Source organism: Chrysemys picta, chromosome 19 (assembly GCF_011386835.1).
Source record: "Chrysemys picta bellii isolate R12L10 chromosome 19, ASM1138683v2, whole genome shotgun sequence".
In the NCBI taxonomy this organism is placed as follows: Eukaryota; Metazoa; Chordata; order Testudines; family Emydidae; genus Chrysemys; species Chrysemys picta.
In genome coordinates, this window is record NC_088809.1 from 3,004,640 (window position 1) to 3,027,901 (window position 23,262).

The 23,262-nt window shown below is 45.0% G+C and overlaps 1 protein-coding gene across 9 annotated transcripts in view; it reads left to right on the forward strand.

Annotated features, from left to right (window-relative positions):
• SPECC1 (sperm antigen with calponin homology and coiled-coil domains 1) overlaps nucleotides 1-23,262 on the forward strand; it is a 161,785-nt gene that overhangs the window by 24,651 nt on the left and 113,872 nt on the right. For all 9 annotated transcript variants that reach the window (XR_006176306.2, XM_008168989.4, XM_042857961.2 and 6 more), the window contains 2 exons: nucleotides 8,271-8,438; nucleotides 13,147-13,282. Coding sequence is in view for 8 of the 9 variants with exons in the window: in XM_008168989.4 (XP_008167211.2) it covers nucleotides 8,271-8,438; nucleotides 13,147-13,282 (304 nt within the window). In the remaining variant the exon portion in view is untranslated. The remainder of the gene's footprint in view (nucleotides 1-8,270; nucleotides 8,439-13,146; nucleotides 13,283-23,262) is intronic.

Sequence of the window (23,262 nt, forward strand, 5' to 3'; positions counted from 1 at the left end):
TTGTGGAATTCCCATCATTGGAGGTTTTAAGGAACAGGTTGGACACACACTTGTCAGGGAGGGTCTAGGTTTACTTGGTCCTGCCTCAGCACAAGGGGCTGCACTTGATGACTTCTTGAGGTCCCTTCCAGCCCTACAATCTATGATTCTATGATTGATGATCCACTGGTGACCGCAGGTAGAATGTTTTTTATTGTGTACAACACTGAATCCATCCAGAGATTGGAATTGCTGACCTGGGCTTTGGAAGTGGTAATGGGATGGTTTATTTGAGACGGTGACCAGGTGCTCAGCAGTCATGGCTGGTTAGACCTTTCTCTGCCCAGGCCACTCCTGATTGTAACATACTGGTGGAGATTCCATGATGCCAGTAAATAAATACCCCCTTAAGGATAAATGATAGAAATTAGCCTAGGAAAAGAACAAGATCAGCCTTAAGCACAAGTAAGACAAGCAACTGCTGGAGACTCTGCAGTAGCCTCATAGCCTGTTTAGCTCCTCCCTGCAATGCAACCACCCACTCTGACAATTGGACCTTGTCTTTGGGGGGCTTCAGAGTAGTTTCACTGTTCGAGAGTGGCTCCATGTGATACTGTGCGGGGAATGGGAGAGTAATGGACTCTGTGGAGGGGCTCGTTACACTATATGGAGCAAGGATGGCATGCATGAAGGGGATTCTCAGAGGACTCCATATGGTGGCCGCCTTGTTTGCTCATGGAGGTAGAGGGCTCTTTTGTGGCTTTCAGTAACCATAGAGATAAGCACAGTATAAAAACCTAATAGGTAGTGACTTCCATGAAGGAAAGAAGTCCTTGTACAACTCTATAGAGGATGTCACATGGTCTGATGGCTTAAGCACAGGACTAGACATTCTATTTCTGACTCTGCCACGGATTTGCTGCATGATCTTGGGCAAGTGCCTTAGCCTCTGTGCATCTTTGGTTGCAAAGTGCGTAGATTTATTATTATAGCACATTCTTCTGGACAGTTGAAAGTAAAATACCTAGCTTAGGGCATCGAAAAAAACCCACAGTCGTCGTCCTTGCTATAACTTGTAGTCTGGGCATGAAAGTTTCCAAGTAATATATTGTTTCTTGGTATCTCATTAACAAAGTCTGAGTATCCAGCATTAAATGTTATGAGAAATAGAGTCTGCTGAGAATGTGTTGGCCCTTTAGGCCATTGGAACCAGCTGCTCAGTGGAGGGGTTAGGGCTTAAGGTTCATCCTCTGTCCCAGTGCCCAGCAAGAACACTAAGAGCATTAGAGATGAGCTGTCATTGCACTGAACACATCACCAGTGTTTTTAAATTCATTAAACCCTGATGTGAGCTAAGCTTCATACAAGCAAAAACACAGCCAAAGTTTCCACTTGGAAAGATGATAGATGAGGGTTGCCCAGAGACAGCCAAGGGGATGCTAGAAACAAGGCAGAAATTACAGAAAGGCTGGGGGGAGAGATTATATGCTCAAATCTGTTCTTATGCAAGGACAGGCGACTGTCTCTGCAACAGAGGACATAGCAGATGTACAGCTGATGCAGACTGAGCTGGAAGGGATTGGGGCTGTAGAGGGGCAGATAAAGATGAGGCTAGGAGAGTAACAGAAGGTTTTGGTTTTAATTACAAGCTCAGTCTGATTTTAAACAGTTTTATCTGTGCAGTCAACCTCTAGATCAGGAAGTGCCATATTGGACGGTCAATTTCTCTGCTTTGTGACTCTGGCTTGATTCCTGGTATCAGTTAAGAAATTAAGATGAGTCATACGAAAGCATCTGTCAAGTCTACAAATTGTGGTTTCAAGTGGGTTGTTATGAAAGGCTGAAAAAATATTCTATCTTGACTCCATTGGTTATGCTGCTACATAGCTTCCTACACTCCAGTAGGGCATCCTTGACAATTTACTGAGCTTGCTGGGTCTTTTTGTTCCAGTTGATGGCTAACCTGAGAATAACAGAGTTTGATTAGTACAGAGGGACAGCAATATAAGCATGGCTCACGTTACATGCCAAAACCTCCAACGATGTTCTTACCTTGATTTCAAGCCAATGTTCTGTGTTGATTCTGGACCAGCCTGACTCCTTGGTGAAATAAATAAACTACAGGAAAATGGGACTAAGGGTCTGATTTAAACTCCCAAAAGTCAGAGAACTCTTTCCTTCATGAGTCCCCTCTGAAAGTCAGGTACTAGTGGCCTCACTGTGAAATGCTGAGCATTCACAGTTCCCAGTGAAGCTGCCGCTGGTATATTACTCTGCAGCTCTAGTAATTAACTTTCAAAAGAGATTGCTTTCACAAAGGCACTTGAATGACCCTGGTTAAATTAACTGCCCTGTTGGCTAATTATTGGTGTATGAAGGCATGAGAATTGAGACCTGGATACCCATAAATCCAGGGTTTGGTGGGTAAAACATAAATCCCTCGCATCAAAGTGATTTCTCCTTTAACCCTAAAAGCTCAGGTGTTCCTGTGTAATGTCTCTTCTTGAAGTGCGTAAATGATTTTATTAACTGATAAGTGTAGCTACCAGATCTTGGATTAGACATTTAAACTGCACAAATGTGGACATATCCTTCATTGACCAATCAACTTTCTCTTTTTATCTAGCCCATTGTGTAACTGGCCATAATCCCCAGTGGAATATATTTTCTAGAGCCTTGTTCTACAGGACTGGCTGGCAGCTCACCCCTTTATTGGCAATAGTATTTGTCAAAAACAGTAACTAACATATGCTTTATATAAAGGAGGAAGGATGTTCTTATGTGTTAAAAAACAGAGCAGGGAGCTCAGACCTGGGTTTTATTCCTGACTACCTGTGTGACTTTGGCCAAGTCTCTTTACTCACTTTCTCACTCTGTAAAGTGGGGATAGTAATTTTGCCCTCACAGAGTGGGTGCTGAGGGGTTTTATTGGTATATTTATAGACTGAGTCGTATAACTATAACTAGGGGCCTTGACAGACATTTCAGAATAAAATTCCAAGTATAATGGACTGCGTGTCCCACTGTAAAATAAATTCACACCAGCTAATTCAATCGCTCCCGCTGCAAAAACCAAAACCTTCCATGCCTCCCCCTCAGTGCCTGGGAGAAAAGATGGGTGCTACAGCATGCCCTTAAGGTGGGCGAGAGGGATAGAATTCTGAGGACCCTGTCCAGAGAATGCCCTATCAGGCCCCTCTTTCTGTTGATATCAAGGAAGTTTCAGCTGATCTCCTTTGCAGCAGTGCAGTGCAGGCAGAGATGCATCTCAGATGACCAGGTCACTGACCATTGAGTTTGATATGTTTATGTTGAGTATTATTATCCAGGGAAATACACAGGGTGAGTGATTTGCCCAAAGTTATACAGCAAGTCCCTGGCAAAGGTGGAACTAGAACCCATGTCTTCTGACTGTCTCATGCTTTAACCTCTTGACCAGACTACCTAGTTTCCTGTAAAAAGCTAGGCCCGCCTTGGTAGTGCAATGAGATTGCAGTGTGCTGGCCTTTACATTGTAGATACTAGCTACGGAGAGATGGTAAAAGTTGCCTTTAGTTCACATCTACCAACTCCTAGTTCTCCGCTTTTGACCCAAAGCCATATCAAAAAGGCAGACTCTGCCATTTAATGGTTGCATTGCTCTTTGACAAGCTGGTGTCTTGGTTCAGTGTTTGGGACAGGAAGACACTGCAAAGTGTCATTCCACACTTCTGCCTGATCCTTTTCAGACAATACAGCCTTTCCCTAGTTTCGGCAGTTTATATTTAGGGACACTGAATCCCTCACCTTTTCTTACTTGTTTTTCAGTACAATTTCAAATCCCTCTCTGTACTTCATAGAATTTCTTCTTCTATCTTCTCATATTGTAAAATGGTTATAAAATGTGTTGTGATTCCTGATTATTTATCTATAACACAAACTCAGGATTTGGGGCTCCTTGATAATGATTCCCTTTATTCTGGCTATAACCTCTCACTCTTGATGGCCAAAGGGCCTTTGGCCAGGGAAGGCTGGCTAAATGGACTTTTCTAAGGCATGTGCCAGCACACAGACACTAGTAGAAGATCTATGATTTAACTGCCCTCCTCTAGATAATTTATATTTAGTTCTCTGTCACACCCTAGGTCTACCATTTCGAGGCCTAGGAGTGCCCAGATTTGCCACATTGCAATTCTGCTCTGCTGTAGGATATGCATCTCACATTCAAGGAACATGCAACATCTCAATTTATGTTCCCAAAGCTGGGATGCAAAACCTTTCTGGGTTTCTATTGCACCATGAATAGAGCCATCTGCAGTACAGGCTGTCCTTGCCCATTCTGTTATCTTCTTTTTGGATGAGAACTAGCGGTAGTGACCTTTCCACATTAATATTCTGTTTCCTGAACACTGACAGGTTCCAGCTACTGTGTGTACCTAATTCTAGTGACATGCCTTGCCATTCATTGCAGGCAAATGAGCAGCATGGAAAGGCTCATTATCTCCTTGAGGTTTCCCAGTGTTCCCGCTGCTCTCACTTTTCACAACAGTGTTTTCACTCTGACTCAGAAGGTTGCTCTTGGAGGAAATGAAAGGTTTCCTGCCCTGACTAGGGAACAGTGGGGCTTTTCTGTTCTGTTTTTTGGTAATTTGTTATTTTGGGCTGTTCTTCAAGCAGTTCCTTTAAAATCTCCAACTTGTATCATGCAGTAGTGAAAGCAAATTAAGATGAGAGGGACATGTGCAATGGGCTTTGTTCTTTCAAGTGAGTTTAAGGCTTGTGGAAGATGTTGGATTGACACCCCAGAGACTGAAATCCCACAGCACAGGTTCAGGTTGGGTAGGCCAAGCTGGGCCTTGCCAAATATTTCCTGCCCGCTCTGGAGAAACCGTCAATGGGAATCTATTTAATTTTTGGCCTCTCTGAAAGGTGCTGCAAAGTGTCCTGGTGGCTTTTGTGATGTGGAACTTTAGCCACTGAGCTGAGACAACCAGTCAACAGTATGTAGTCCACCAAACTGATATTCAATTGTTTCGAGTGTTGATTGCTACTGACCTGGGTTGGATTTGAGCCTGTAACCTAGAAGTGAAAGGCTCAGATCCCCTTTCCAATAATATGGTACCATCCAGCTCTTCATCTGTCCAGATGTTTATGTGCTTTATCCCTTTTGGGTCTAGTAACTGCAGTGTGCTAATGGTAATTTTGGTGTTGGTTCTGCAGAAAGAGGAACTTCAGAATTCCCTCATTTAAAAGCAGACGTTTCAATCAATTGCTGCGCACACAGAAAGATTCCAAAATGTATTCAACAGCTGATGTGATCAAAACCTGGAACCTAACTTTACCTATGCACCACAAATTGAGTCTGTAAACCAGTTCAGTCCATCCCTGCTTAGAGGCATGGTTATAGTTGACTAAGATCTCAATGCATATGGAATCTGCTTGATGGATTATTCTCCTGCTGCTCCTGTTGCACATTCTTAGTGACAGTTCTGCACAGGCCTCTAGTTTCCTTCCTGAATCAAGAAGGGGTCTCAGGATCAACATGACAAAATAATTTCCACTTGTGTATTTTAGCTGCAGCTCAGAGACTCCAACTTCTTTAGAAATAGAGAAAGATGATATCTCTGTTCCCCCCCCCCACACGCACACACACTCAGTGTTGATTGATAGTGCAATAATATCCAATTTTCCCCATACAGGGTCCCATCTAGACAGATTCTGAAATTTATTGACCACTGAAAAGTTGAAACCAAATGGACTCAATCCTTGGCTTCACTTACTTGACATGGTAAAGGAATGTAATTTCAAATCTATTACCTTACATTCCTACATGTCCACTCTGGCTTAAGTCAAGTATCTAAGCTACTACTAGTTAGGAGGGAAGGTTAGAGGAACTGCCACTTAAATTGTAGTTGCTTTCACTGAGGTTTGCTGCAGCTCCTGCTTTTCTTCCTTCTGACGTGGCTGTCCAAAGGACACAACACTCCCCAGGCACTTTAAAATGTGCTCATTGACTCAAGATGGAATCCCTTCAGACCTCATAGGCCAGAGAGGAGCATCACAAGGCAGGGCGGGCGGGTGCTGGGATAGAACCAGGAAGAAGTCCCGAGGCAACAGTAGGAAAAATGCATGTGCAGTTATGGCATCCACAAACCTATTTTTGTATAAATCTGGTAATCTCTTCAGCAAGGCTATTTGCATGTGCAATTGCCTGATTTGTATGTGTAAAAGTGGGTTACCATACATCCATATATATATATTTTAAATGCACATAAAACACTAGAATCCTGTTAATGCTACTCTGAAAACATGGGACTTAAGAATAGTATTTATTGTATTGCCTCATAGTTAAATATTCACTGATGCGTTAAAAAATGTCAGGTGTATGCAGCACAATAGTGGTCGCGGAATGAATAGATAATTTTCTCCGCCAATGAAATCCGCTCTTGGGTGTCACTATGTCTGTTGGAACTCCCAATGGAGCTGGTGACTGCACAGAGTTAAAAATAGGAGTTGCTCAGTTACTATTAATAGCTGAGAGGTTAGAGCCATGCAAAACATTGAATTTTTTCCCCCAACATCCGCAAAGGAAAAGTCATGATGCTATAAGGGGGGAATTATTGCTTGCTTTGCCCTAAAACAGCAGCAAAAGAGAGCCTAGAACACTCTTGCACCTGCATGCCCTTAAAATAGAACATCCGTAACACCTGGAAGGTGTCATTAGCACAGAATGTAATTAGGCCCTGAATAGATTGCTTCCCAGGGGTCCACACTCATTAACAAGAACACTTCACCAGAACAATGCACAAAGCAAATTGTGAGACCTGGGCAAAGTCCGAATCCTTCTCACCATGACTCTTACTGGCTTAGCTAAGGGAGGCCACATTTTGGCTCATCTGGTAGAGCTGCTGCCTATGACCACAAGAGTCTTGATTTAGCCTCTTCTATGATCAAATGCAGGAGTCTATCTACCCCCCTTCCCCCCCGCCCTCCTAAGAGGAGCCTCTCTACTGATCTCCTGTAGTTTCTGGCCACCTGTTTGGCAAATGCAACACAAACTGCCTGCACAAGAGTCGCATGCAGCTACATCAGATCTGTTTTAGAAAATGAGTCTGAAGAACAGAAGAAGAAAGAGCCATCTGTGATTTTCCCCCCCCCAACAGTGGCTGGCAGAACTTATAAGACCCAAATGATGGTGCTGTTGCTAGTGCAAATTGGGGAATGGATGATGAAAAGTCAGGGACACAGATCTGCTCAAAGAGTCAAGCCAGCCATTTAGCTGGCAACAAATCACCTACTGAGGGAAATTGACAAAATGTGCTTGCTGGCACATCCAGGAAGAAAAATTCATTTCTGTTCTCCAAATCCTGGCAGGATTTGCTTCCCTCATAGGCTCGTATCTGGAAAATTCTAGACTGACTGCAGCTCCTTTTTCTTTCTCTTTGCAGAGAAGTTGACTGTTACCTTTTTACTGTCTCTTTTTTATGGAAATACAATGGAACAATCATTTCATCACTGTAGCAACATCAACTACCGCAGCTCTAGGCTGGTTTGATCAGTTAAAGATACAGTATGGTTGATTTGTGCTACTGAGGAATTCTCAAAAATAAATAAATAGTGAGAGGAGAGCTTGTGTGTGTGTGTGTGTGTGTGTGTGTGTGGATTCTGTTTTGAATATAATATATTTTTAACGTAATCATGGTTCAAGATGAAGTTGCTGGATTGACAGTCTGACCTGGAATCCTCTCTCTTATCCTCAGGACTGGTACAGACTTTTATGTTTTCTTTGCATGAGGTGTGGCGAAAGATCCTAGTCCAGTGCAAAATGTTATCATTTTGTCTCTTGGGACTGTCTTAATATTATTGAGTTTCTGGGTAAAGCCCATCTTATGATTCTGAAGCCTGGCTGCTAAAAATAAGGACAACTGCACCTTCTTCAGTGGTTGCTTTTTTGAAATCTGAGGGTTGCAGTTAACTTGCATAACATAATGCAAATTGCAGCTTTCCCTGTACTTTCTAATATTGGATAGGCAATCCCATGGAGATTACAGGCCCAAGCAGAATTCAGTGTTCCCTCTATGTATTTCATGTGTTACAAATCTGTATTAAAGGTGTGGGTGGCTGCAGGCCCCTTTATCGATCTCTGAAGGCCATGCTTTGGCTATTCTTGAATGTCTGCCTGTGTGAAGAGAGGGGAGAATTTGGTGTATTCCTTTCAGCCCTTTAAATTGGCGCCAGGCACCTCTGCCTCTCTTTGGATTCCAAATGCTTTAAAAACATTAATATCTGCTTTCTTTTCTGATATTCTGCAGACTGACTCCTCTGGAAAGAAAATGAAGAGTGCTGCCAGACCTTGGAGTGCAATGGCAAAGCAAGGGAACCATGGGATTGACAGAGGAAAATCTCTCCCCACCACTTCCTCAGGCATGAAGACTTCCAAATCCTCTACTTCACTTGCTTTTGAATCTCGGCTCAGCAAGGTACTAACCAGTAAGCAGTGTACAAGCATTCCAAACTGATTCCAAGCTATCACTCCAGTTAAGGCGGGCCATGTCACCAAGTGTTTAGGGCTTTGGCACTGAGTGTGTGAATGTCTGGATCAGACTCTACTGTATGCTTATTATACCATAAGGAGTCCTTGTGGCACCTTAGAGACGAACACATTTATTTGGGCATAAGCTTTCGTGGGCATAAGACACAGACCTTTCGTGCTCACTGGGCATAAGCTTTTGTGCCCAAATAAATGTGTTCGTATCTAAGGTGCCACAAGGACTCGTTGTTGTTTTTGCTGATACAGACTAACACAGCTACTACTCTGAAACCTATTATACCACAGTGTCTGTATACATTTGACCATATTGTATGTTTTGGGATAGTCGTTCCAGATTTGTCTCTGTGTATGGATTGGTGTGTGGTGGGGATGAAGGAGGAAATTTGACCATGGTGGGTGGGTGGGTGTGGTTTGGACTGGACTGTGGTGTGTGTGTGTGTGTAGTGCATGCATTGGATATATTGTGGGTGAAGGATTAGTCTGTACAAAGTATGTGTGGATCAAATTGTACTCTGTGGATGTGGATTGGATTGGACTGGATTGCACTAAATGGGTAGGAGTGGAGGGTGATTTTTAGGGTTTAGAATTTATTTTCCCAAAAAAGTGTTTTTTTTTTTTTTAAGGGTAATGAGATAATCTTGTGTCCTATAATCTGTGGGGTTTTTTCCCCCCCTTTGAAAAGGCAAGGTACATAGCAAAAATATTGTTTGTGATAGAACTTTTACATTTCATCATACTCCTCTTTTTATATATATATTTTAATAAGACCAGAAATGCACATGGAAAATAATGTTCCATTTTATTGCAAATTCCAAACCTGGGATAGTGCTGCATCTGTGTTCTGGCAGACCCTGAACAAAGAGAGCAATATGGTCCAAGTATAGAAAAAAGAATAGGAACTTGGGAACAGAGACTTTGTTTTCAACAATAAGAGCTGATTAGCTCTGTAGAATACTACATATTGTTAATGTTCAAAGAGCCTTACAAACACTTATTAACCCTTGCAGCCTCCAGTGCAATGGGTCCATATATTATACCCACTTTACAGACTCCCACAACTCTAAGCATCTCCGAAATGAGACACTTTCAGCCCCGGGCTCCAGTCAATTTTTTTTCATTATAATTAATGGAGATATCCTGTCTCCTAGAACTGGAAGGGACCTTGAAAGGTCATCAAGTCCAGCCCCCTGCCTTCACTAGCAGGACCAAGTATTGATTTTGCCCCAGATCCCTAAGTGGCCCCCTCAAGGATTGAACTCACAACCCTGGGTTTAGCAGGCCAATGCTCAAACCACTGAGCTATCCCTTCCCCCCAAGGTCCTTCCTCTAAAGTGTGGTGCTGTGCTGGCACTTCTGAGCGAGTGTTGTAGAGGTATGTGGGGGCAGGAAAGCAAGGGAACCTGATATGTTTAATTGTACATCTTTTAAAGAACATGGTGTTTTCTTTCTAGCTGCCTCCATGATCTCTAAGCTGCTAAGCAACTACAGTACAAACAAAAGCTGATCTAATGGAAGAGTTAGCAAGGGGCTGTGGAAAGAGAGACTGGGCAGTGAGGTGCACCTGGCACCATGAAAAGTGGTTAACTTGGTAAAAACTGCTGTAGAGAAAATGGATGGAGACTTCTCCAGAGGTCAGAAAGTCAGATTGCTCTGTCTTGCTCTCAGGAATGAACTGGCAAAGGCCCTGCCAAAACGCAAAACTTCAGATGTCTGGTTTCCTGCAGTAGATCAACGCTCTGGCTATCAAAGCTCACATGCTCCCGGAGTCTGGGAAACCACAGACTGAGTCAGATGAAGAGATGAAAGAGAGAAGAAAATTGGAGCTGAGAGAGATTTGATCTTGCTTTAAAAAATTACAATTCAGGAACCCCCTAACCATGGCATGTGTTTGCAGTATAATCTCCCTTCTCATCTCTTTTCTATCCACCAATATCTCATTCTAGTCTAGAGAGAGATGCTACAGTGCCTTGGTTTTTTAAGATTCTCAAAAGGCTTCTCTCTCTTGAAGGTTACTCGTTAGTTAATCTGAGCTGTGGAAGTGCACAAAAAGGGAAACGCAATTGGCGAGGGTTCTGAGATGGACTCCTCCTTATGTTGGTCTAGGCCAACATCATTTCAATGGTTTCCTTGTGAAGCATATGTTTTTTGGTCTTTCAGATTTGCATGAATTTCCTGAATACGCCTCTAGAATGAACTTGGATTACCAGAAAAAAAAATCAGTCTTGCTTTTTCAGGTGCAGTAAAGTTTACTGAGTAAACTCTGGATGTTAGCAGCTAGTGTTAGATTTTGGAATGTTAACATACATAGTGGTGAGCTGGCTAGTGGAAATTCAACCAATAAAAACTACATTAAAATATATGCTTGACTATCTCTTGTATGTCTGTGTCTAGTGCCCTGTAGTAGGTCAGGCTGGCACCTTGCCATGTGGCAGGAGGTCCTGGTTCAAATCTCACACCAGGACTTTGGCTCATCACCAGTGCTGACATGGCAGTGCAGTACTGGAAGAGGAGATGCTGCATTGTTAGCAGTGCCAATCTTGGATTGCCACATTAAAGCAAGATCCTTTCTGTCAGCTTTGGGTGGGTTGTCCAATTGGAAGTCCTGCGGACATAAATTTGCTGTCCTGCCTAGCATTTCCTCTCTCAGAAAAAAATGTTCAGCTATTACTGAACACAATTTGTTTACAGAGTCACTGTATTAGTAGAGACTTATTCATAAGTTTTTGTTTAATACTTCGTGAAACTTTATTCTAGTGTGTATGTGTGGTTTTTTTTAATGCCTGAGCAAATATGATGCAGCAGCTCCACATATACCATTAGGTTTCAGGCTTGTAACTAGATCACTTGTCCTGAGATCGCAAATCCCTCCCACATCCTGCATGTTCCAAGTGCTTTCTTGAATGTCTGGGAGGGGACAAATCTGCAGTCACACTAGACGTATCCCCTGGGGAGCAGCTGTAACTAGTTCAGTTTAGTGGGTCCTGAATTGCCTGAGCATCTTGGGTACCAATTATCTGCTTCTTCCAGAAGGTCCCCCTTCAGGCTCCCTTAGCTATGCTTTTTACAGGACACCAAGGCTTCCAGTTCCTGTGCATCAACCACACTTCCATTTAAGTACCTGCTTAGAACACACCTTGGGGCAGGGATCTTGTCTTCTTCCAAGTTTGTGACCACATCAGTGAGGCTGTATGGATAATAATCTGGAGGTTTCTGCAGCTTCTTTGTCGAAACCTGAGAGCTGATGCATTTCTGTGCTGAGAATGATTCCCTCTGGCAATCTGAAGAGCGAAATGCCCTTTCTTGGATACATTCTTCCATTTTCACACTGATAATCAAATCCTGCACCTTCCAGTAGTGATGCTAGCACCAGCACCTACCAAACTGTCCTGGGTTAGCTTTATTCACTGCTGTTCAATAAATGAAGCCCCCGAAAGTCTAAACAGCTGAAATGATGCCAGACTTAAGATAAAGGATTTCCCTTTGGTAACTGTGATAGTGGCCTCTGTGTTCTCTGCTCTTTCCTTTTGATGAAGCAGCCTGCAGTCCTCAGCTAAATGAATTTGGGATCTTGGCTCAATCCCTACTGGGCTTGTTGTTCATATCACAAAGCAGAGTTTATGATGCAGCTAAGTTCATCAGTTCTTGCTTGGCAGAGAGATGGGAATGAGCAGACAGCCTCTCCATTAGAAATGCCTGGCCCTCCCAGGTCAGGATCTGAGGTCACTGCTGGAGCAGAGTAGGGCCTTGTAAAATGGTCTCAACTGAAACAGAAATAGAAAGCAGCAATTCTTGCAAGGCCTAGTACCTTTTGTGGCATAGGGGTGCACTGAGATGCCAGTTATTTTATATTGTTCCTTGACGGTTTTGTGCCTCAGTTTCCTCAGCTGCTTGTTTTCTTTATGTTCAGAAGCCTAGGTGCTTGAACAAGTGCAACTCCAACCAGGACGTAGGGAGAAGTCTCCAGTGCCGTGACTGATGATCAGGAGCTTCTGAATGGGACTCTGGGGATTTTTCATCCCATGCCCTCAGTCATTGCGTATTTCGTTCTCCCTCCTTCACACCCCACTATATAGCCTGCATCATCAAATCTGCATTGCCTCTTGGTCCACTTCACTGAAAGGCAGGAATTAATACAAAAATGCTTTTCCCCACCGTGGAAGGCTGTTGAATTTGGTACTAATAATACCACCTAATAGATAAAATTTCAAGCACATGTATGAATGCACTGGGCCTGCTGCACCAGGGGATCAGGGAGTAGCCAGTGGTGTCCATTAGGCCTGGTATCTGAGTCAAATTTCATCAGTCTCATTTCTTTCTCAGCCTGCGGGATGTTGTCCTGGGTCTTGGCCCAAAGGAAAATATGTCCTTGCATTGCAGTGACCTCCTTGGTGCCAGGCTGGGAAAATCCCTCTAATATATGGGAGAAGGATATTCCCCTCTTCTGAATGTTCTGAAATGACTCCGGATTACTGTTCCCAAAGCAATAATTTCAGTGGGTTTCCTTTTCCTGAAATACTCCCTTCTCCAAGTGTGTCAGCACTTTTCTTTCAACTTGTATGTCTGTAAAATCATCTAGCTCCTGGGCATACCAGATCTCTCATTTTTCTCGTTGCTCACAAGATCTCTCTTTCTTGCAGCTAAAAAGAGCTAGCAGTGATGACATGTTAACAAAGCCAGGGGTGACAGCAGCCTCCGGGGTCTCCAGACTGAAGAAGACCATTACAACAGGAGCAATTTCTGAGCTTGCTGAGAATCGACTGAAGTCCAGCACAGGTAGGAGTACACTGGATGGCAGATCAATTTCTCTCAGTTTACCAAGTTCCCAATTGAGTCTCTCATATGATCACCCCACTAGTGTAGTGAGCCCTTTCCCACTATAATATTAATGTTGAGGCTGACACGGGCAGACGACAGCTTTCTGTGCCTCATAGACATACCTTTGATTATAGCCTACACACCTTAAAGTCAGTGTTCCACCACAGCTTTGCTCCACGCCAACATTATCAGTTTTCCCACATTTGACACTAAACAAAATTTTACCATTTTCACAGGGTGATAAAAAATCAACTTTGCCTTTTGTGGAAAAATGGGGAAAACTGTAAAATCATGATTTTTTTTTCCCCAAACCTCATGCGCTTTTACTGCTCAATCAGCTGTACCTTGCCTTTGATTTTAATTCAATACGTTAGCTATTTTATTGAATTAATTTTCAGTCCATATACCTGTCATAATTGGTAACTTAACAGTGGCATAACAGTTCTTAAAATGCTGGTAAATCCCATTAAATATGTTGCTTGGCTGTTTAGCATACACAATATTGTCTTAATGTTCAGATTATTGTATTTAGGATTCATTGTGCCTTGTTTTTCAATATTGATTGCAGTAAATAACAATGTGTTATAACCTTCTTCTGTATAATTCAAGAGTGAAAGTGTTTTTTGTGAATTAAACAAGTCTTCAGAAGCACTGCAGAAATGTTAATTGAATTGTTATGCCCAAAGCTTGTGTGTTAGTCATTCTCAATTCAGATGTAATGGTGCTGAACTGTAGGAGCTTCACATATTGACCAGTTACAAAGAAGAGTCACTAGGTGGCACTAGTAGCTGGTGCTAAGACATGGTGAGAACTTTCTATCATCACTGCTTCCTGAGGGGATGGGGCTGTTCCATGCCGTTGTTGAAACCCAGCAGGGTCCTCCAGAAAGAATCTTGGTCATTGCAAAAGGGAAAGTCTCATTGTCCCAGACCAGACATACACAGCATTATAGCCAAGCCCAGTCCAATGCCTAATAATGAAATAAACCAGGAGTGCTCAAACTTTTTCTGCGTGGATCATGTCTTAATAGAGACAGATTGTCTCACAGAGGTCTCCTCTCCCCTTGCGATTGTGCAGACTCACCTCCCCTCACACAGCAGAGGCAGCAAGAGTCTGAGTTAAAAAAAGACTCAAAGCAGGATGGTGAGGTGGCATGTTGACCTAGTGGCCTCCTGTGGAGCTTGTCCCCTGTGCCTTTTCCTGGTGAGCTCTGCCCCTCTGCTCCTTCCAATTGCTTTCAGCTCTGCACCAGTTTCCAAAGGCAGCCAGGCACGCCATCTGCATACCAAGTACTCTGTGCAAACACGCGGCTTTCCCTGATGAGCTCAGCAAACACACGCTTTTGTCTGCTCTCTGGTGGCATTTCAGAGAGAATGCAAGACCTTATTAAATTTGGCCGTGACCTCACTATTTATCATGGCCTCTGCAGGGTTTGCCAGCGTTCAGGCAGTGGGCAGAGCAATGTTGCTAACCAATGAGGGATAAAAACTTCATGGAAATTTTTATTCCCTTCAACTGAGTGGTGCATAATGTAACATTGTAAAGGCATCATAGTAACCCAAACACAGATCCTATTCTTCAGTGAAGCAGAGCCAAGACACTAGAATTTAATGGTGGCTTGTCACTCGCATTTCATGGAAGCATTCGAGTTTCCGCAGCCAACAGAGTCACGCTGGCCAAAGATTCTTTGGGGGACAGTGAGAGGAGGAAGAGAACATACCCAGATACTGCAGCATGGGATCCTGGGAATGCAGCCAGGGCAGCATCACTGTAGGGATCCCAGAATGGAATACATATGTCAGATATAAAAGCAGAGGCTCTGTGCTGGAAAACTCATCCCTCATGCCTATAGAACAGGGGGAAGGGAGAAGAGGATCTATGACTCTAAAAAATATAAAATAATATCTTGATTTGGTTCCTAGCAACCAGATGAAATTTGAATATTGTTCTTCCACCTTAGAACTGGTAGCTGACCGAGCATTCAGCTTTGCTTAGCACATGTCTAATTCTGAAGGAGAACATCCGCACTGAGCAACATCAGCACAAGTTTGAGAATGTGCATCTGTGGCTGTGTAATACACAAATAATCAGTAATTGTTTAAATCTTAAATTCATAAAGTGCCTTTTAATGTGGAAAATAGACCCAGGTGCTTTACATATTGTGTGTGCATGGGCACACCAGATCCTGCAGCCTTTACTCAGGGGAGTAGTTGCATGCTCCAAAGGGTTCTTTGAGGGTGATCTGGGCTCATTGTTCTGGTTTCCTCTTTTTCCTACCTTGAGAATGTTTGCTCAGGCATTGGAAGGTTTTGATGGCAACGGGTGAGTTTTCAGTGGGCGCACTCTCACACACCCCTATATATAATATAATAAAAGCAGGAAGGAGGATATAAAGCCAAATGCTCTCATTCCATAGGCATGCTAAGGACAGATACCGAAGGTGAAATTATATTAAAGTTAATGTTTAAAATTAAATATAACAAGTTAGGAGGGAAGATACTGTACATCTGGGGTCAGGCTTGGGTTATGAGGAATTACAGGTATTGGTTGCAAGGATGAAGAGATACAGACATATCACATAACCGGCATAGACCCAGATTGGGGTGCAAGAGTTTTTTAAAGAGTCAGTGGATAAGTGGGTTCGGGTACGCCACCCATGGAATGTATAAGGAGTCCAAGTCAGTATCGGTGCAGCGAATGAGTACATGGGTGGGGTGCGTCCCTTGGTTTGTCAGGGAAGGAAGTGGGCTATTTCCCTGGTCGGCGGTCTCAATTACTCAATGTGGTATTGATGGTGTCCTGTGATGTGTTCCGTATAAATGTCTCTCGACCACCTGATGGTGTCATACACCATGAGCTGTCTCATGAGCCGGGTGTAGTGTCGACCGACTCCGCACGCTGTCAGTACCGGCTCGTTGTGGGGGTCCCACGAGCCCAGGGCTCCCACAATCAGTATCTCCTCACCTACAAGAAGATTAGGACCTGAAGTGACAGAGGTCACTGAGTGCCCCTTGGGAAATCTGTGTTGAGAGAAAGAGACTTTAGAAAAAGTTCAACAGAGAGAAGTTAAGCTGCAGCAAGTGCAGTTGCTGGAACCCCACTGAAGCAGTAACTCCAAGGTGTCTTTGACAGTGGACAGGGCTAAGCTGCAATAGTAACTTGAATGCAGAATCAAGCTAGGTGAGCATATTTGCCTGGCTGGGAAATGTAAGACTTGGGTTTTGGGAGATCCAGGTGGCTATCGTGTGGCTGGCTGATAGAGAGGCACAAAGAATTCTAGGCTGTCTGACCCAGAGGCCTCTGGTTTTGACATTCAGCTTTCTCCTCGCTGTGCCTCTGCCCGCGTTTTCGATCTGCATGGGAGCATGTATTTCTGCGCCTTCCAATAAAGGACCCAAAGGTCTGATGCTCGTGCTCACTTTCCGATGTTTCTCCTGGGCAGGAATTGTGGTGTTGGCCTCCCATGTCTCAGGATTCCAGACTCTTGTGTGCTGAATGCAGACCCATACCATGTCATACAGACAGTGTGTGATCTCCTTGCCCCCAGCTGCACCAGACTCCCCTGGCTCCTCTTCCTTTCAAGTTCCACTTCAGACTTCCCCTGTCTGGTTTTGAACCTCTTGCTAGCCTCACTCCACTCGGCTTCCTACTCCCTCTGCAAGCCTACTGCCCTCCCCTGTCCCACCTCATTCCGTGTTAGCCCCTTCTTGGTGTGAGAGAACCACAGCTTCTGCCCTCAGGCCTTTGTATCTCTCTGCCTCTTCAGCTCTACACCACCTTCTTCCAGATCTCTGCTGAAATCATAAGTTCTTTTCTCCGTTACTGACACCTGTTCCTTTCGCTCTTCCTTTTGTTCTTATTTGAGTCAGTGGTTGGGTTACTTATCTAGAATGCAGTTTTATCTGAAGGACACTACGGAAACTCAGATTGTATATTGTGATGTGTCTGTAACATTATTGCTGGCCTATAACTTAAAAGAAACAAATTATTGAAACCAAAAATGCCAAGGTTGCATACTCCCTTGAGCATAACCCTCCCACATTTGTTTTGGTGACCTTGAGCAATAGTGTGTGTTCCCAATGTCGCAGATAATAAATAATTGACACCACCCTTGCCTGTCTAAACACAGCCTGTGGTGTGTAGGCTGTCCTTCATGGAGTTTAAGCCATGCACACCATTCTTTTTATGCTGACACAGACTACCCTGTCTACCTCATTAGAAGCTAATGCAGTAAATCAGAGGCAGCTTAAAGGAAGACTGGGCCAACCCCCTCTGTCCCCCTGGCAAGCGGAGACTGAGCAAACGGACTGGAGACAGATCCCAAGCTAGAATTCCTGCTTTGTGATGTTTGGCTACGTAAACTCCTGGCTGTTTTGAAAGTGTATGTAAAATGAAATGACACATACAGGGAGAGCTGCCTTGGATGTAGATTCCTGTTCCACTGGGTTATTTCTTGCCGTGGGGAGCCCTGAAGCAGAGTGTTAAAGGCCAGATTTCTAAAGCTCTTACAGCTGTTACTCAGAATGTTCCTGTGTAACAAAAGGAGCTGGAGGAACAACAAAACTGAAGGAGAATGGGGGAAGGTCTTTGGAAATGCCTATGTAATGTTTGCATTTACCAAGCTAAGTAGTAAATAAATTGGCTGAAAAGGTGTAGCTATACAGGTGTATACCCAAGCTGGTACATTTTGGAATCCCTCCCATCCTTGGATCTCAGGGTTATGGGAAGGTCGGTGTTTCCCAAACTATGAAGTTTTTAGGTTTACAAATGAAACTAAATAACTGTGACTTTATACCCCATATTCGTCATAGAAATATGGTTATGATATGAATATGGCATAACTAAGATATACTTTATGCAAGATGGTTTATGTAAGATATCATTGGAACAGTTATGAATGTGATTATCCAATTTGTATGCATATATCATTTCTGTATCTAAAGTTAGGAATATGGACTATGTAACAATTACAACTGGGTGGGTATTCGGGAGACACCCCCCAGACAACAGGCCATCAGCCTTGATGGGCCGTTACGAAGAAACAAGACTGTGAAGATACTAATCTCTCTTCTTCCTGCGAGTAGTCCTGGGAAGTAGCTGACACACTACTAGGGGCATGTCTTCACTAGCAACGTTATGTGGCTGTATTGTCACGGCACCAGCCCCACCTCCATGAAGGAATAGCTCCCAGCGCTGTCTACGCTGACACGTTACAGCACTGAACCTTGCAGTACTCAGGGGTATTTTTTCACACCCCTGAGTGAGAAAATTACAGCGCTGTAAAGTGGCGGTGTAGACAAGGCCTTAGTCAGGTGCTCCTGTCACCTGTACTAAGCGCTATCTTGGACTTATAGTAATTTTCCACTAACAGGATGGGGAGGTCAAGTTTGGGAAACAAAAGATTCCCACCTTATGTAAATTGTATTTAAGGCTAGGAAGGAAAGCAAACAGGACACTCCTCCATTGCCTACCCAAGAAGAAACACTGCTGAAAGTACCTGAAAGGACAAAGGAACTGACCTGAGGGGAAAGGCAGGGGTGAGTCCAGCCTGAGGCAGGGCTCCAGGCTCTAAGAAGAAATAACTGAACCTCTAAACTACAGAGACTCTGCAACTTGCTTAAAATAACATTTAGGGTGAGAAATTACTTCTTGAAACTAGTATCTTTAAGATCTTAAATTTAGTATGTGTGTTTTGTTTTATTTGCTCAGTAATCTACTTTGTTTTGTTTGCTGTTCCTTATCACTTTAAATCTCCCTTTTATATTTAATAAATTTGTTTTGTTTATGCACAAACTGGGTTTAATAAATCTGTGGGGGGGGGGCAAGAAGCTGCGTATATCTCTCTTCACAGTGAGGGAGAGGGTGAATTTTTATGAGCTTGCGCTGTGCAGATCTTTCTATACAGCACAAGACAATATACCTTTTGGGTCTGCACCATAGACACCAACTTTCCCTCTGCCTGGTGGGTGCTCGACCCCCTAGTCCCGCCCTGGCCCTGCTCCTGCACCACCCTTGCCCCGCCCCCATTCCACCCCCTTCCCTAAAGTCCCTGTCCTGCCCCGCCCCCTTTCCCCAAGTCCCCACCTCTTCTCCTCCTTCTCCCCTGAGTGCGCCGTGTCCCTGCTCCTCTCCCTCCCGGAAAGTCCTAAGCACCGCCAAACAGCTGTTAGGCGTCTGGTGCGTGGGAAGCGCTGGGAGGGGGAGGAGCGGGGACACGGCATGCTTGGGGGAGGAGGTGTGGAAGAGGTGGGGTGGAACTTGGCTGCCGGTGGGTGCAGAGCACCTGTTAATTTTTCCCTGTGGGTGCTCCAGCCCTGGAGCACCCATGGAGTTGGCGCCTATGGTCTGCACTCCAAGGGAGGTGGCACCTGAGTGCTGGGGCAAGTCCCTTAAGCTGCATCTTCCCAGAGCTGATCTCAGAGTCTGTGTCTTTCTGCAGTTGGGGGTGGCCCTGCCTGTGTGTGTGCTAGAGGAGGCTTAAGAGCCTGGCTCCGCAAGACCGGGTAAAGGGGGCCTAGCTGGCAGAACAGGCAGGCTCAATGGTATCTCAATACATCAGGTGGCACCTTAAAGGGTCACAATAACCTTGTACTCTGCTACCGCCCATCAGAAGATATGAAAGCGTGTTACATACTTAGGCCATGTCTACACTTACAAGCTTATAGCGGCACAGCTGTACCAATACAACTGTGCTGCTGTAAGAGTGCTTGTGTAGCTGTGTTATGATGATGGGAGAGAACTCTCCCGTCAACGTAATAAAACGAGCTCAATGAGCAGCGGTAACTATGTCGGTGGGAGAGCATCTCCTGCCAACATAGCGCTGTGCACATGAGCGCGTATGCCGGCAAAACTTGTCACACCCCTGAGTTACAAAAGTTTGGCCGACATAAGTGCTAGTGTAGACATGGCCTAAGTCATTTACTTACCTTGAAGGAGTGTCACATATTATCCTCACTCTACAAATGGAGAAACTGAGGCACAGAAGGTGCTGTGACTTGCCCAAGGTTACACAGCAAGTCAGTGGAAATCTTGGCTCTTAGTTCCCTGTAGTTTTCTGCAGAATCCCAATTTATAAACTTTCTGGAGTCCACTTGTAAATTCTCCAAAGGACTGTTGAGTTTAATCTCTCTGGTATACTCCCCCTCCCTTCCCTCTCCCCCCCCCCCCCCCCATATTTCCAGCAGCAGCAGCTATTACCTGGCAAGTTCATCGACTGAAACATTCATCTTTCCAAATGTCCTCTTGTGTGCATTTGGTTTTGTGCTGAGTGAGAGAAGCCAGATGAAAATAGGGAGTGTGACTGGGCTGGGTATGTGCAGAGCTGAGCTGACAGCTCTGGGCAGGATGGAGAGATCTGTGCGATACTTGTTGATATCAAGTTCTGTCAGCTGCAGTACTCCGCATCAACGTAAATTACATCCAAATGTAAATAGCAGGGCAGGTTTGTTTGTTTTGCTAGGCTGCTTTGCTGGCTCATTTGTTTGTTCATGGGTGAAGCCTGAACCTATAAAGAGCTATTCACCTCACCTAAAAAACCACATCTGTTTTTCAATAGAACTCTTTGCCTCCCAACTAAAGGTTTGTCTGAGTTTGAGATCCTCAGGATGATTATAGCTGTTGCTCCTATCTCATGTTTTATAGAGATTCTGAGCACTTTACCAACTACAGGAGGGATAGGCAAACTACGACCCGTGGGCCACTTCCGGCCAGCCAGCCACTTTAATCTGGCCCTTGAGCTCCTGCTGGGGAGCGGGGTCTGGGGCTTGCCTCGCTCCCGCAGTCTAGCCAGGGAGTGGTGTCGGGGGCCGCTCCGTGCGCGCATGCCGCAGCTCCTGAAAGCAACCGCATGTCCTCCCTTTGGCTCCTATGCATAGGGGCAGCCAGTGGACTCCACACGCTGCCCCAGCCCCAAGCGTTGCCCCCACAGCTCCCAGTGGCCGGGAACTGTGGCCAATGGGAGCTGCAGTGGCAGCGCCTGTGGATGGGGCAGCGCGCAGAGCAACTTGGCTGCGGCTCCATGTAGGAGCCGGAGGGGGGACATGGCCACTGCTTTCCGGAGCTGCTTGAGAGGTGCTGTCCAGAGCCTGCACCCCAACCCCCTGCCCCAGCTCTTATCAGCCTCCTGCCCTCCGAATCCCTCGATCCTAGCCCAGAGCACCCTTCTGCACCCCAAAACCCTCAGCCCCACCCCAGAGCCTGCACCCCCAGCCAGAGCCAGCACCTCCCCCCCAATCTCCTGCCCCAGCCCAGAGCCCCCTCCCACACTCGGAACCCCTCAGTCCCAGCCTGGGGCACCCTCTACACCCCTCACCCCAGAGCCCGCACCTCCAGCTGGAGCCCCCTTCCCCCCCATCCCATACCCCAACCCCCTGTCCCAGCTCGGAGCCACCCCTCCACTCCCCCGCATGCTGAACTTTTCATTTCTGGCCCCACCTCAGAGCCCTCACTCCCTCCTGCACCCCAACCCCAATTTCATGAGCATTTATGGCCTGCCATACAATTTTCATACCCAGATGTGGCCCTTGGGCCAAAAAGTTTGCCCACCCCTGAACTACAGGCTCAGTTATGGCTCTAGAACTTGAGCCAGGCTGTGGAGGAGGAGAAGCAGTGGTGGTAGGAAGGGTGTTGTGCCGGTGAAGGCCAGGGGAAGCCTGGGGGCCACCAGGAACACTGGGGAGTGAGGGTTGCCCTCACCAGTACAGAACGGGTGTAGTAGCATACACACAATGCATGGTTCCTCTGGGGTGCTCAATATTGCTGGCAGTGCCATCTGCCCCTCCCTGTTTGCCATCAGGGTGTTTAGGCAGCAGCAACATTATGACTCCCACATGCAGGAGAAGTTTGGGGGAGGGAAAGGACTTTCCAGTCCCCTCTTCTCTCCTCCACCACCGCTAATGCCTCTGCATGATGGCAGCCATATTTTCACCCTATAATAAATAGATAGGAATGTCTTCTGGTAGGAAAAATTTCAGGTGAGCATAGATGGCCCTCAGTAAGGGAAATAGGAAATCCCAAAGACCTCTCTCTCCTTTCTACCTAGCCCGCAGAGACTAAAATATACCTGCATGGAGACCAACCCATCTGGCTCATCTTTACCCTACAGCCTTCAGAATGTCTTTCTGAACAAGTCCTTTCATCTCCAACGAGATATTACCCCAGGAGCTTGCTGGAATCTATGCTCCCTTTGATCAGAAACCTTTTGGCTATTTGTTTTTATTCCTTAGACCAAAGAAGCAATAATAAGCACACTTTCTCGGTGAAGGCAACAGAACAAGTGCATTGCTGCCTGTGCCTGCCTGCTGAGTTGATTAACTGTAATGGTCACGAGCAGAGAGAGATATTTAAGGCAAACCCTAAGGAAATTAAGAGTTTAAATTATCCTCCATATGTCCGGCGTCCCACTAAAATGAATACACCCCACAGGTCACTTGGGCAGAAGTATCAATGTCAGGATGCTACATTGTTAGCACAGTAAATGAAGCTGCATAATAAATGATGTTTAAATGACCTCACTCTATGAAGAGGGAATTGATACAGATATACACCAGACAGGGTTGTTTGGAAGCTGAAGGCTTTTATGCTTCCATCTCACGCCACTGTCAAGTTTTTTTTCTTTTTCTTTTCTTTAGACACCCTTTGTTGCATATAAAAGAAAGTGTAGCCAGTGATGGCCAAAGTAAGGCCCAGGGGCCAAATGCAACCCATAGAGATCTACAGCATGGCCTGCAGCCACTCTTCTAGTTAATGTGTTGACTGACTCACAGCATGCAACTGTCCATTTTGGCCTGAGCAGGCACTATTGATTATGAGAGACTGCAATTTGATCCTTTTTATGCAAATTTAGTGTACCGCTCAGATTCCTGCCAAGTTCCCAGAGTTGCCTTCCAGTTGAGTAAATATTTGGTGCCCACACACAGTTCCATTGACCCTATTTTGGA